Below are 15488 nucleotides of genomic sequence, written 5' to 3' on the forward strand. Positions count from 1 at the left end.
TTGTATACCAGGTGTTGCTAAGAGTCATTTACAAATATAAAACTGTGTCCTATACAACAAATGGCAAGGCTCTTCTAATCTTGCACTCAACAAAATCAGAGCTAAACTGAAAATAGAGAGCAGAGCAAACCAGTTTCAGAAACCACAGGGAAAACCAGTTTAAAACCAGTTTCTGTAAGAAATAGTTCATAGCATAGACAAGCCAAATGATCATATGCCCCTCAATCAAAACCTGTGCTGTTACAATTTTATAGAGCACCACCTCTTTGAAGATACGTACATACACACCCCAGTGAATTTATTGATGAGTCACAGAATCACAGGCTCGTTTGGGTTGAAAAGCCCATCTAGTTCCCAGCCCTGACGTGGGCAGGGACACCCTCCACTAGCCAAGGGTGCCCAAAGTCCCATCCAACCTGGCCTTGGGCACTGCCAGGCAGGTGGCAGCCACAGCTTCCCTGGGCAGCCTGTGCCAGGGCCTCACTGCCCTCACAAGGAAGGATGTCTTCCTAATATCTCATCTAAATCTACACTCTTTGTATTTAAAGCCGTTACACCTTGTCCTGTCACTACATGCCCTTGTAAACAGCCCCTCTCCAGCTTTCCTGTCAGCTCCTTCAGGTACTGGAAGGCTGCAGTAAGGTCTCCCTGGAGCAGGTCAAGCAAGTTATACAGTAGCAACAAATAAAAGTAGACTAAGTTTTCCAAATCCACAGCTCATTCAACAAAAAGTAAATTCCAAATAACCCCCAAAGGTATTTCTTTATATATCTACCACATTATGGTAAATCTATGCTGTTGAGAGAGCAGTGCTTGATATTTAATCAACAGCTAAGCTACAGACTTTGGACAACTACCTATAACTGCAGCAACAGGCATGGACAAAGAACAGTGATGCATTACGGCCTTTAAATAGTAATCAAGACATCAGTTAAACTTTAAATAGCATTCAGAAGAAAGTGTGGAACCTGAGCATTTTTTCCTCCTAGTTATTTATTTATTTGGTAATAGTAACAGTCAACATTTTTGTTTCGAGATTGAAAAACCACCAGCTTTTCTTATTTCATTGTGGTTCAAATGTTATTTCATGTGTGTATGTGACCTCCTCTTCATTTCCTCTTGAAAAAGAGTATAAAAAACCCTCCAAAAACTGTTTGGATGAGTCACCCAGACTTTACCCTGCTTTATGCAGAATCCTGTTATTCTGTACTTTAGATACAGGCTAATAAAATCAGTACCTATGATTTGGAACAGTCAAGAGGCAATTCAGAATTAACACTTTAACAAAGTTTCCTGGTGGTCACCTTTTTTGTACCACATACATGCATTATCAGTATTAAATTCTTCTCCAGTACAGGTCAATCAATCAATCAAGGTTAATCATCTCCATTTCATATAGTTAAAAACAAAGGAAGATTTGTCTGATGACATGCAGTGACAGCACTAGATTAAGGTTCAGACCCTCCTGCGTGCTACCTTTTTCATTTGTCCTTCTGCCTGTACCGTCTGAACAACACTGTCCTACTAACAAAAATGAACAATGACAGGACTACAGCATTAAAGTAGCAATGCTACACATTAACATCAAAACCCAACTGTCTCGCTCAGGGCACACTGAAAACACAAAGTACATCACTGGTGACCATCTGCAAAGGATCTTACTTCAGTTGTTCTACATAAAATAAAATTATTGAAAGACAGACATAATGAAAAACCACTTGTATGTGGCATCCAGATTGTTTTTTTTTTTCTCATGTCTATCACCTTCCAGATAACACAACAACTGAAGCAGACACTGAACAGGAGGGACATTTCACAAGCCAATGAAGAAATCTGCATCCATCCTTCTATGTGAAAGAAAAGCAACTAAACTTTGTGATATTTCACAGAAGAAAAAAAAAAAAAAAAGGTCCCTCTCTCCATAGTTCTAACTGTAGCAGATGAACACAGAAAAAAAATGAAGTCCACACCACATAAGAATGAGACCATCCAACCTAGTGAAACTTGGACTCAATCCGCAGAATCACACTGCACTAGGGGTGTGGCCTAATCACTGTTTCCAACATACTGTCTTACAACTTTGTTAGCAGGTTATTAATAAAATGTTTGAAAACAAAGATGCAAGTGACACTTCACCTGCACTACAGAAGCTTAAATGACACTGGCTGTGAAGATGCAGTGCTGCTGGCATACAGACAATGTTTTGAAGTTTGACTACTGCAGCAAAAGCTTCACACACGGTAGGTATGGGGTATGGCTTCAGAACTGAGCACCGCGCTCACCGTTGTGTTTACATAGCAAAATACTCATTATAAGTTTATTACTAGTAAGGGCTGCCAATGTAAACACAGTATTATTCTTCTTAACCAATGGGATGTACTGAGAAAAGAGTATTTTAAGAAATTTATTACCAGAAACATTTGATGCTTTTCCAGTGCAACAGCTTAGAAGAGCCTTGGACACAACATTGCATCCTTCCCCCCAAAAAAACCCTTGCCTTCCTTATGGGTTATAAAAATACCTATCTTTAATTTTTTTTATTTATTGTTCTTTCATTATGTAAAATTCTACTACCAAGCTGCAATCGCATTCCTCCCTAAAATGCAAAGTCAGTTGTTCTGCGGCAATGATACAATTCCAGTCATACTTTGTAGCTCAAACACTGGCAAGAAATCACCAACTGATAGCTGCAGAGATTGGTTACTGTGGTAGCATTTTTTTTTCTTTTTAAATTAGGCAGCTTTTGTAATGGATTGTATTACTAGACAAACAGCCAAATGCTTTGGCATTGCTCTGTCATTAGCTGAAAACATACTCAACCCCCCCCCCCCCCCCCCCCCAGGTTTTAATCAACATTTGCACAGATTCCCCAACTGACACTGAAGCTACTAATATCTGGAAAAGCAGAGAGTTACTGAATTTTTATTCCATATAAAGCAGAATATAACTGTGTTAATTTGATGTGTGGCTTTTTTTTTTCTTCCACCTCTTTAAATTGTGGCAGAGACTGAAGCAGTCTGCAGTCTGATCGATACAGGTGAAATATTGGGAATGAACGTTCATTCCTCTTGCAAATGTGCACACAAAATCCACGTACATCTCAAACATGATGGAAGTAGTACTGAAGCTGAGCAAACTGGCTTTTTTCCTTTCTTAAACTAAAAGTGAATTGCCTTAATGCCAGCATGGAATAGAACAGAATATAAGAACACGTAAAACTGTCAGAAAATAGAACTGTCCTTTTCCACTTAACTATATTGCTATATATAAATCCATCACGCAGGAACAATGAACAAAAGACAACTCTGTTTCGTTAAAGCTCATCTTTTTCAACTCTGCAGTAGATGATCTGAAATTACAGATCAAAAATAGAATATGTGTAAAAAGAGGGAGAAGCTGAGAGAAATAACAGCACAAGAACTATAGAGAAAGAAATAATTTCTTCAAAAACAAGGGAATCATTTGGCCATTACTAGTTAGTGTGTGATGAATTTCAGATCATATCCTGCTAACTGCTGCATTTTCAACTCTTCCCCGTGCTCACTGGCTCGAATTAACACAACAGATTGTTGTTACCAATTCAAAATTATGTGGCAATACATTTAGGAAAATGAGACAACTTTCATACTAAATATGCAAGCTTCACATTAAATACGAAACACTTTGAAAGTTCATAAGGCAAAATCCTGCAGAGATACATGTGTGTCAGCCACGATGACCTGGAGACCCTGCGTTAACAGAGCTCAGCCTAATGATGTGCTAAATTAACACTCTTGATATGAGGTTGGTATCCATCCAGTTGATGAGATTGCTATGGACAGATGCATCTATTGAAAGGATCAGTCACAGCTGTATCTGCAATCCACTTTTCATTAGGAGTACAATTCTAGGGTCTCAATGGGAAGGATCAACTTAGATGAACGTCTATTCATGTTCAAACTAATATAAACACATAGCATACCTGTCAGCTTTGTTTTAGCTAAGACATAAATAGCAAATTAGTTTGGTTTGGGTTTTTAAGGCATGTATATTCCAAGACACTTAAGCACTCTCCTGCTAATCACCTCTCCCTTTCTTAGTCCACCAGAAACACGTTCCCAGTGTAGCCCTGCACTGTGCTCACTATTTCACTGCTGCATTACCTAACTAACAATTTTTAAAAGTCCTTGCTCCTAAGGCTGACACAACCACAGCAGGGCAGGCCAAAGATACTCAACACTTCACAGCGCTCTGGTGTCAAGGTTTAACTCAACGCCAAAACCCTAAGGCTGCACTGAACACCACCAAGGGCTGACACCAGTTCCTTTCTCCAGGCAACCACATCGACTGCAGTTCCAGAAAAAGGACCAGGCAGACAACTGCAGGGAGGAGGAGGAGGAGGATAAGATTTATCAGAGCTGGTCGTCACCACCATAAAACTCTAAAGTTGAGTTCAGCATGTGCTGAAGTGATACAATTACACATGACAAGGAAGTAGAGATGTGGATTAATTTTGAACAGCCTACATTGACCTATCTGCTCTAGTTTTAGAACACATTACGCATTCAGTTAACACTCACCAACGCACCCTTAAATAACGTGTATTTATCAGTACTATATAAAACAACTCCGTTAATACAGTAGATAGGGCATTAATACAAAAGAATAAATACCCAGATGTATTTGAGTACCATTCAGTTCTTCTTAAATGTAGCTGACAACTAGGAACTAATGAGTAGGCATGTATTTATAGAAGGGTTTCTTATAGATCATCCAAGGTCAAATAGTATTTAGTGCTATCATCAATGTGTACATGCAGTACACAAAAGCGTTGTTTCACTAAATTAGTTGCTGACAAACTGACAGAAAAGCAAATAATAAAGCTACAGTAGCTTCACAAAGTGATCTGCACAACCTAAGTGTAATACACAAATCAGGTTTTCCTAACAACTAGTGCAACGTCACACAACCAAAAGGAGTAAGAAACTGTGTCATAGAAAGCTGTGACAATAAAATAAAAGTTATTTTATCATGGCACAGGCAACTGAACAAAGGCTTTCAACATAATACAATGAGAAAAAAAGACTACTCAGTGGATGTCTAAAGGAGGTTGCAAAAACCACTTCCCTTTGTAGATGTCTCTGCTAAACCCTATCATGGAACAGTGTAGACAGTTCTAGCATCTGCATCTTCATCTCTTTAGGAGACCAAAACCAGAAGAAACCCACCAAGTTCAGGCTATGCATTTAAACCATGCTAATGTGCAGAAAGTCCTCCATGTTGTTCTATATTTTTAATTTAGCAGAAAAAAAGACAGTGATAACCATGGCACATATTTTGATCTGCAACGTTTAAAAATTCTGCCTTCACAATGACCAACCAAGACAAACCAGCCTGCGAGTTCCCCATCTCTTAATGCCTCCGAATTCAGACTGCCTGTCCTTTTCAAAGATAAATCTTAATCAAACCCAAATTATTACGCTCAACACAAGCATAAGAAGACAAGCATTAAGGCATACAATACAGCAAAAATCACATTAGAAAATCTAACGGTCTCTCTTGAGCCCCAAAGGGGGATGGGAGAAAAAGAATCAATCAATTTATTTGGCTTCACAATTCTGCTGCTGAAGAAATGGATGTGCTCAGCCATCCTGCGGTCAGGGAGGTACGCAAAGAAAGTCGCTTCATTTACAGCCACTGAATAAATTATCTCTTGATAGGCAGTAGAATTGGGATCTAGAGAAAGGCAGCTTATTACCTCAGCTTTCCCATCTTTCAAATTTTGCACCATGTGTTGCAGATTAACAGTTACTTTTTTTTGCTTTTTATGGCTTCCCAAAAATAAAGTATGCACACAAAATGCAGAAGAGCAGCTGTTTATGACTTTTTACAGTGCAAGGAAATTAATTCATTTTGAATTCCATTCCACATTTTTAGTTTTGGCTATGTTATTTTTGGAGGATGAAATAGTGGCATTCCAGCTAGTGTTTTAAAGACGTTTTCCCTGACTCTTAGTTTCTGTTGCTGTATTTCTACTTTTAACTAAAAACACATTTCCACTTATAACAATTTACACTGAAAGAAAGCTGCTTAGTAAACAAGTAAATTTTGTGATTCGAATATGAAGTTTTCATACTCAAGACTGCCTAGCAGAATGGATATGCAAAATTATATCAAATAGCATAAAGCGACAATACCAGAGTCCAAAAGAAAAAGCTTTTACATGAAATCCCTTACAAATTTCCTAAGTGAGAATAACAAATAAACAAACCAACCTGAAGTAGTTCATTATTTCACACACAGACATGTAGAATGCACAAGCTAGGAAATTTCATTGATTAGCATTATCCTTTTCTCACTGTTAATTTTCTGAAGAATAGTGAGTGTGTGCAGAGAGCAAAGTGATGACCTTTACCATTAAAAGTATGCCTTCACCATCCAGCTACCACTCTTCCATGGTTTGTTAAGTCATCCAGTGTTTTACACAAAGTGGTCTACACTATAAGCCTACAAAACAAACCAAAATGCTAAGCAGCCCAGTCTCAATTTTGCAATTAGAATTTCTCTTCAGAAACATAAATGGTGTTTAGTGTATCTAATCTATGTCCAAGGCATGGGAGGCAAGAGAATAAAAGAAACACACTGCTGCATATAAAAGCAGAGAGTGTGAAAAAAGTCTACTGGGGTTAAGTATTAACCTGATGCATTTTTCAGAACGACTGTACTATTTTTAACTGCTCTTTTTTGGCCACAGGTCAAAGTTTTCCTAGCAAAATACCAAAGTGAAAATGCTGGGAGCAAAGCCCAGAGGCAGCTCTCTTTGCTTTGGCCTAGGCAAAAAACTTATCTGAATCCAGCTAGATATGTAGCCCTGTTTCCCACTCCCCTTCATTCACCACCGCGGGTGTCATTATGCCTCTGAAGATCTATGGGAGGAGGAATACACTACTAAAGCCTCAAGAAGAACATTTTTCAGATGTTATAGGAAATTCCTAGATTCTCCACACAGCGTAAGCATACATACTGTTCAGTCAGTTCCTGTATTTTTGGCCAAACAGAACTGAGTCATTTGAAGGCAGGGGAGAGAAAAAAAAGTCTCAATGAAAGTGCCTTGAGCAACTCTTGGAAGGACAGGGATCCCCCCCCCCCCCCACCTCTGTTCCTCATAACTGGGACACATTGGAGATCTTGGGACAGAATGGAAATACAAGACTGGAAAACCTTATCTTTGAAGGTCTTTAAGTTTAATAATAATAATAACAACAACAATAACCATCATCATCCCTCTCACTGCTTTTCCAGGGTTTGGATGTTTTAAATGGGGAAATATAACTCCCTTCCCACTCCTTCCTGAGGGCATGGATTTCTTACTAAAGGAAATTGTATTTCATACACTCTCACAGAAAAATGCTATTTGATACAAGAGACAGACCAATCAGTTTGCCCCGATGGAAAATAAACGTGACCCCAGAGGACCCCCCAGTTGCATTTCTCTCCGAGGCGTGTCCTTTTCCTGAATTGTTTGCGCTTCGCACAGCAAACCTCAGCTTCCCCAGAGCGCGGTTTTGCAGGGGGCTGCGGGGATGGGTACCGAGTGCCCGGCAGCGCACACAAAGGCAGGTACTTTGGGAACGGACACGCTACGATTACGAGGCGCGAAAGTAAACGATGCTGGAGAGGAGGGGGGGGGTGGGGGGTGGGAAGAAAAACAACCAAGAAAAAGACGTTTTCCTCCCCGGGTCAGATCCTTCCCGACCTTTCTGACTTTCTCCAAAATAAGCTGTACCTAAAAGCAGAGCGGCCGCTCTCGGCCGACCCCATCCACTCCCCTCAACGCCGACACAAACATCCCCCGGGGGCGAAGGCCCGCTCCCTGCCACCTCCCCACCCGGCTGTCCCTCCCTTCAGGCAGCCGGGAGCCCCTCGCCCCCCTCGCCGGCGGCCCTGCCGGGGGCGTGGAGAAGCGCCGCCCCCGCCACCCCGGGGGAAGGAGCCTTCGTCCTCCCCCAGGAAAGCTCCTCCAGGACGTGGGAGCCCTTTCCTTCCTTCCTTCCTCCCTTCTCCCGCCCGCCCGCGGCGAGGGCAACGCTCCCTTTGTTACCCCGCCAAGCGCTTCCCCCCGCGGCGCGGCGCGGCCCGGCCGCCCCCCTCACCAGCAAGCTCTCCACGTTGACCGGGGAGCGCGGGTCGCGGATCATGGACTCCAGCTTCCTCTGGCGGCCCTCGAGCATCCCCGCCGCCGACTCCAGCGCCTCCGCCGTGAGAGGAGCCGCCGACATCTTCACCGGCGGCTGCTGGCTCATCCTCCGGCCCGCCTAGCGGCGGCGGGAGAGCGTCCCCCGATGCCGAGGAGGAGGGGACTGAGCGGGGCTGCCCGGCGGGCCGGCTCGGGGCCTAGCACGGCGGAGAGGCTGGGGGGGAGGCCGGCCGGGGGAAGGGCGGGGGCCGTGGCGGGCCGGGCCTGGGCAGCGAGGCGGGAGCAGAGGGCAGGGCGCCGCCGCTGGCCGCCTCGCGGCCGCCCGGGCATGAAGGGCGCGGGGAAGCGGCCGCTGCCCCGCCTGGGCGCGGGGAGGAGGAGAGAGGTGGGAGGGAAGGAGCGCTTCCCGCCGTGCCCCCGCCTCTCCCCCTGCTCGGGGCGTCCCTCAGCGGGCGCCGGCTCACTGCCTGTTCCCAGCCGCCGGCTGAGCCATCGCGCCGGCCGAGCGCCCGCTCCGGGAGCGGAGGGCGGCGGGAAAAGAGAAGCAGCGGCAGCCGCAGCGGAGTCGAACTCGGACTCCGGCTCGCTCTCCTTCGCTCCGTCCACTGCTCGGGCGAGAGCTGCAGTCCCCGCCGGCCTGGCCTCGCCTCGCCGTTCACCCTCAGGGCCGCCCCCGCCTCTCACTCCATGGTGCGGCCGCCGCCCGCCCGCGGCGCGTTTGCTGCTGCTGCCGCCGCTGCGCCCGCCCCGTTCAGCTCGGCCCGGCCCGAACTCCTCCTCCCCCGGCCCCGCACGGCGGAGGCGGCCTCCTTTACCCAGCAGGCCCCGCTGCCAGCAGCGGCGCATAGCTCAGCGCTCACTCACCGCCTAACTATAACCCTGAGCTCAGCGCCCCGCGCCCGGGAGGGGAGGCCGGGGGCCGGGGTCGGGGCAGCGGCACCCCCGTCGCATCACCAAGGTGACCTCCCGCTTCGCCGGTCTCCGAGGCAGCCGTTGCGGGCAGGGCCCTGCGGGGGGGCCGGGCCTGGGGCCAGCAGCCGGAGAGAGAAAGGGCTGTGTGGTGGCTGGGTGCGTTTTGACCGAGACCTCCTCCTGCCCGCAGTCGTGCAGAGCGCACGCAAACAAAACTCAGCCTCTGAGAAAGTGGGTGAGCGGCGTTTCAAGTAGAGCGGCAGCGCTCGGGGTCCGCCCGAGAGGGAGGATGGAGAGCCAGGAGGCGAGCTGTGCCAGGGGGCGCGCAGACCTCCCTCCTTCACCCAGAGGAAGACGATCGGCCGCGCAGTCCCCGCACGCTGTGCAGGCCCTGGTTACAGGGTGCTGTGTTACCAGGCCCCGGCAAGAGCGGTCTGTACGGAGGAGAGTGCTGTTAGCTGCCTGAGCTGTGTCTGTGGGGATGGAGGAGGCGAGCTGCACGGCTGAGATGCTCCACGGGATGAGCTTGTGGGAGAGAGAGGTGTGGTTCCTGCAGCCCGGCGATGTGGCTCGCATCACCTGGCAGCGTGACAGAGACCAGCTGTAGCGGTGGAGGGACCTCGGGAGGAAAGGTTAACGTTGCAGTTTTATTGTGTTTACTTCCAGCTATCAGCTGGATGTCAGTGAGCTGATGTCAGAAAAATGGGCCAATATCTTAACTTGAAAGGAAGAGGGGAGGGAGTCAGAAGTCAATACGTGAGTCACTTGCATGGTTTTGAGTGAGATCACTCTCTCTGATATTCCGGCTCAGGGCCCTGACGCTGAACAACCCCCAGCTTGAGGGAGGATCAGGTCTGGATATCAACCCAACCCCTGTAACAGGATTCTGGTTTACAGTCCACTGAATTGAAGTCCTTGAATCTGACACAAACTCACCTGCGTATGTGAAGGCTTTGAAAAGTCAAATTGGGCGTTGTGACTCATGCTTCTTTCAGTGAACTACATTGAGCTTGTAAGTTTTCTGAAGGAATTGCTGAAAATCAGTTTGGGAGAGGCACTGTTTATTAATATAGTAGGACTACCTCATCCCCAAAAGAGATGAGGATGTACTTTGCTGCAACACCAAGAATAACCCCACAAAATTTACTCCAGCAGTTTACTTTGCAATGATACTAAAAATAGAGGCAATACCTAGTAGGGCTGCTACTAGGGTTAGGATGTGGGTACTACTAGGATCATTAAGTTACATGGCCTAGGACAGCAACCATTAAAAGCTCTAAATTACCTAAAGGAAACATGATTTCTTCATACACAGCTCATTTCTATTAAGCGGCACATGAGAAATATTTGGTATGTTTTTAAGAAGGGATTCTAAATAGGTTTTGACCGGAGACCAAACATGGGGAGTGTGTCACCAGTGATCCATCAATAAGGAGCCCGTGCTGGGTTTTGCTAATGTCAACAGCAATTTTGGGGTGATTTCAATGGGCTTTGAGCCGAGCAGTGGGTCATGTGAAAACCTAAGCTCTTTTTTGTTTCCTCTTGGCTGTAGGCAAGCTGCTTCTCTGTTCTTCATTTTCCTTATCTATAAAATAAGCTGTGTAAGAACAAGTCTTTATCTAGCTTATATGATTCAGTGACATTGTTCAGCGTACTATTTAAACAAAGGTAACAAATTCTTAAATAAGCATAACAGCCCTTTTTGCATACAAAAAAAGTGTGATTGTGACTTCAAAAGCAAATGTGTAGAAACAGTACCTCCTTGAAATTCTTGCCCAATAGATCTGTTCCTCCGGCCTTCGGGACATAGCTGTTTACTGACGAAACACATTTTACTCTGTTATGGGGACCAATTGACAATGGCAGAGTCAGCTGAATTCCTTTGTACAATACAAATCCTCAACAATATCATCAGCAGAAACTTTATTGCTGGTTGCAAGTGATTAAGTGGCAAAAAGAGTATCCAGAAAGTCAGATCCTCCACTCAGTATTTGGGAAAAAAAAACCACAATTAAAACGTGTCTTAAAGGAAAAATCATACCACTTTCTGTGGTCTTTTTACAGTTCTATTATTTCTGCCTGTAGTAGCATGTATCTCTTGGGATAACACCTGTCCCCAAAAATGACCATCTAAAGGAGGAACTGTTCTTACTTGGTCTGCATATGGTAGTTTCAAGGTCTGATGCAGTGACTTGTCAAATGTTATTTACTGTGTTTTTAAAGGTGAAATCCATGCCTTCCAGTGTGCATGCTGCAGCTTTAAGCCTGCGAGTCCACAGCTGGATCCTTCACTTTCCTCTCCCTGAAATGCCGCTCAACTCTTAAGGTGTCTGTGGTCCAAATATGTCTTAGGTGTCCCCAGGAAGTCAGGAATTTGCTGTTGACGATTTTCAGAATTGGCTGCATTTCTATGAGTAGATTTGTAAGAAGCTGGTAAACTGGGCTTACTGGTTAAAAGTCATCAGCTTCAGGTCATTCCTTTAGGCTATTGCATGGGGATCAAGCCTTCTCAATAAGAAAAGGGATTTGGCTCTGGACCTGAGGTATGCTTTCATTATCAGCTATTGCAAAAGAAGAAGGAGACAAACTGGCCATCTGCGCATCTGTTACGAGAGAAGGGGCTGCTGGGGTTTTAGCGCTTGCTGCTGCCCAGCTAGGGCTTTTGCAAATCCTCGTGTAGGCTCCCACTCTGCAGGCATTGTACAGACAGCTTCAGTACTACTGGTGGGGGAGTCGATTAGTAGGGTCCCTAAAATTTAGGTTTAGCATCTTAATGTGGATCTGGTCCGTTTTTGTGTTTTGCATATGGGGAAACAGATGCATAGAAAAATTGAGTTGCCAGTGATCTCACGTCTCTGCCTAGAGACGTGATTCTCATCCTGAATGAGAACCACATTGTGACAGCAACGTAAGGACAGAAAACCCAGATAGTCCAAGCAAATACACAGTCTTTGAAAGCTCCTAAATTAAGCTATGTCAAACAGCTATGGGCAAAGATGCATAACTGTTGTCCCTCCCCTCTGGGACATCTAGGACCCCACACTGACGGTTTGAACGTCATAGTCAATCGTTGTTGTGATGGAAATAGGACACGAGGTAGATTTTTAGATAATGAGGTTTTGGGACTTTGGAGGTTGTAGCTAAAGGTTGTCATTCTACCATCAGAAAGTAATTTAGATTTACTTCACTAGCATAAGGGTTTCTGCACTTTTAGACTCATAAATATGAAATAAGGATGGAGAGACATATAAGTGCATTGTGGATTTTTTTTTTAATTTTCCTTTCTTTCATGCTAGAGTTTAATCAGTCCGAGGGTCAACAAATTATTTTTCCTGGATTAAAAATAAGCCCCTTTTTCTTCATTTTAGTTTAATGAAAACAGACAGGAAAGAAAGTACATGACTCTGGCTCTGGGAGTTAGAAAAGCACTTGTTTTTACAGGAGTCACAAAGTTGGCCACAATCATGATCATTGCTGATATTCCAGTGTTGTCTTGGTGCAAATACTGTAGTTACATAAGGGCCACAAACCCCCATTTTTTAACATTCTTTCATTTAATGCATGGTGCAGCATCTGTTGCGTTGCAACTAGCAGCTTTAAATACAAGCAGCTTTTCAAACCCCAAGTATTTCCAAAACAGCTCTCAGTAAGAATGACACTACCACATCAATCACTAGCACAGGCCAGCTATAAAATTACAAAACCACTCAGCCATCTGTGTAATTAAATGCAAACCAAAGTAATCAAGCAAATGTTGAAGAAAATACCTTCATATGCTAAACTTTCTAGGTAAAGGCCTACATCTACTGTTTCTACTTGGCAAGGAATGTATCTTGTCACCGATAGGTATGCCAGGTGTCATTGCTTCCAGCTCTTTCAAACAGCATTCATAGCTGAATAAATGTATCAGTTGATACAGAAATACTCCTGCTCTTGGGTCACAACAACCCCAGGCAATCCTGTGGGCTTGGGGGTGAGTCGCTGGAAAGCTGCCTCTTGGTCAACAGCTGGCTAAATAGGAGCCAACAGTGTGCTCAGGTAGCCAAGGCAGCCAACTGCAATCCTGGCTTATATGAAAAATGGTGTGGTCAGCAGGACCAGGAAAGTGATTGTTCCCCTGTATTCGGCACTGGTGAGGCCGCACCTCAAGTACTGTGTTCAGTTTTGGGCCTCTTGGTACAGGAAAGACATTCTGGTGCTGGACCATGTCCAGAGAAGGGCAAGGAAGTTGGTAGCCTGATGGGGAGCAGCTGAGGGAACTGGGGTTGTTTAGCCTGGAGGAGGCTTGAGGGGAGACCTACTGCCCTCTACTACTACCTGAAAGGAGATTGTAGCCAGGTGGGGGTTGGTCTCTTCTCCCAAGTAAGAAGCAACAGGACAAGAGGAAATGGCCTCAAGTTGTGCCAGGGGAGGTTTAGATTGGATATTAGGAAACATTTCTTCACCATAAGGGTTGTCAGACATTGGAACAGGCTGCCCAGGGTAGTGGTTGATTCACCATTCCTGGAGGTATTTAGTGTCGATGCAGTGCTGAGTAACATGGCTTAGTGGTGGAGTTGGCAGTGCTTGGTTAACGGTTGAACTTGATGATCTTTAAGGTCTTTTCCAACCAAAATGAATCTGTGATTCTACTGCCTGTGCTGTGCTGCATTCAGTATGTTAACACAAATACCAGAGGATCAAGCAAAGGAGGTGTGGAACAAAAGTGACTGCATAATGCCTGGGTGTGCCCTGATAATGCAGGACTTGGTCTCTGCCTGTCTTTCTTTTAATTGGTTACATAATGCTCCCCAGCTAACTAACATTGCTTTTGTTAATAAGGTAGTTTCGTAGTTTTTTGGATGCATTGGGAAGACAAAAGTGAAACTGCCAATCTAGGTTAATTGAAATGCTTATGTGATGTTGATGTGCCAGATTCTCTGCTGTCAGTCTCAGGAGGAAACTTGCAGTAAGCGTGGCTTGGACAGTAAGGACAAAGTGACCTCAACTTTTCCTTTGCTGCTTTCTTCATGTAGGCCAGGTTTGGGGCTGTGCAGCCCATAGCTGTACGTCACCGCGGTGCTGATCTATGAAATACTCCCCGTCACGCTGTCAGTAGATTGCTTATACTGCACAATCTCCAAGCCAAGGAGGGTTTCTGTCACACTTATTTTGCTGTGAGCATTACCTGCAGCACTTCCTTGGCGTGACACATTGTAAAGGTTGGAAGGGTGCAGGGCACAAAGCTGCCAGTCCCTGGGAAATGCTGGCCATAGCTTCTCAAAGCTGTTTCTGCCTCCTTTTAATTCTGACACGGGGACTAAGTATTGATCCAGTCCCATCACTTACATGCCTGTAATACTTGTCCCTTCCAGTGACCATGTACCCATATGAACATGAGACTTTCTGATAGGTTATTCTGGACTTAAAAATCAAACATTTATACACTTGCTGCTCCAAAAGGATCCCAAAGAATTGGGCAAACAGGTTCCTTAGAGAAAAACTGAGGATAGTCAGACATTTTAGAAAAGAGTCCCCAGCTGCGTACTGAACAACACTTGTTATAACAAGTGTGCCCAAACCTCACTGTTTTCCCAAACAATATGTGCATCTGACCCAGCAGGTCCACCCTGATCCAATCCAGCAGTCCCAGCAGTGAGAACCCACATACATGTTCTCTTTTCTCCATCCTGTGTCAATTCCTGCTCTGTATTCTTCCTCCAAATAAACTTTGCAGCCGCTCTCAGCTTTGTGTGTGGTTTTGCCTCTTTAAGGATACATTCTCCTGAAGCAGTCTCTGTGCAGTAAGAACGTTAGTAAGAAGATAGGAAGGCCAGGAAGAAAAGGCTCTCCAGCCTACGGATGACAGTGCTCAGCAGGGTGGAGACAGAGAGGTAGATGGCAAACCTAGAGACCTGCACAGTTAGATGGCCGTTGAGAAGAGTATTTTTGGGTTGTGAACTTGGATTTTGCTGTCAGAACTGTTGTAGGCACATAGTAAATACTTCTGTTAATCTGGCCTTCAGCTGTAAGTATGCAGGAACTGGCCTGGGAAGTGACAGTAAAAAACCCTGGGCACCCAACACTCCCTGCAATTAGTGGGGAATGCCAGTAGAAGATGACTTGTATAGGACAGGCTAAAGAAAGATGATTATTGCTGTAGTTCTGGGTGCATCTCTGAATACCCACATTATGCATCTCCATATTTGCACTGTCATCCCTATGATCTGCTTTTCATCAAGACTTAGCTACTGTTAATTCTGGGGAAGACAAGCCAGTCTGGCTGATACTGGGGTGTAAACAGCTACTGTTGCTGTGCCCACGCTTGGGGAACTTGCAGGGGCCATAAAAAAGGAATGAAACCAATCATGAATGTACTAGTGAAGACACAGCTTTGCACTCTTGGAGAAATTACATCATT

The 15488-nt window shown here is 45.1% G+C and overlaps 1 protein-coding gene across 1 annotated transcript in view; it reads right to left on the reverse strand.

Annotated features, from left to right (window-relative positions):
* Positions 1 to 8282, reverse strand: part of ROCK2 (Rho associated coiled-coil containing protein kinase 2) — a gene marked incomplete at its 5' end in the record, with an annotated part of 95684 nt that extends 87402 nt beyond the window's left edge. The window contains 1 exon segment of the mRNA XM_084262056.1: positions 8133 to 8282. Coding sequence (XP_084118182.1) covers positions 8133 to 8282 — 150 coding nt within the window.
* Between the last annotated feature and the right edge of the window lie 7206 nt (positions 8283 to 15488).

Source organism: Gallinula chloropus (assembly GCF_964237585.1).
Source record: "Gallinula chloropus genome assembly, chromosome: 3".
Lineage (NCBI taxonomy): Eukaryota > Metazoa > Chordata > Aves > Gruiformes > Rallidae > Gallinula > Gallinula chloropus.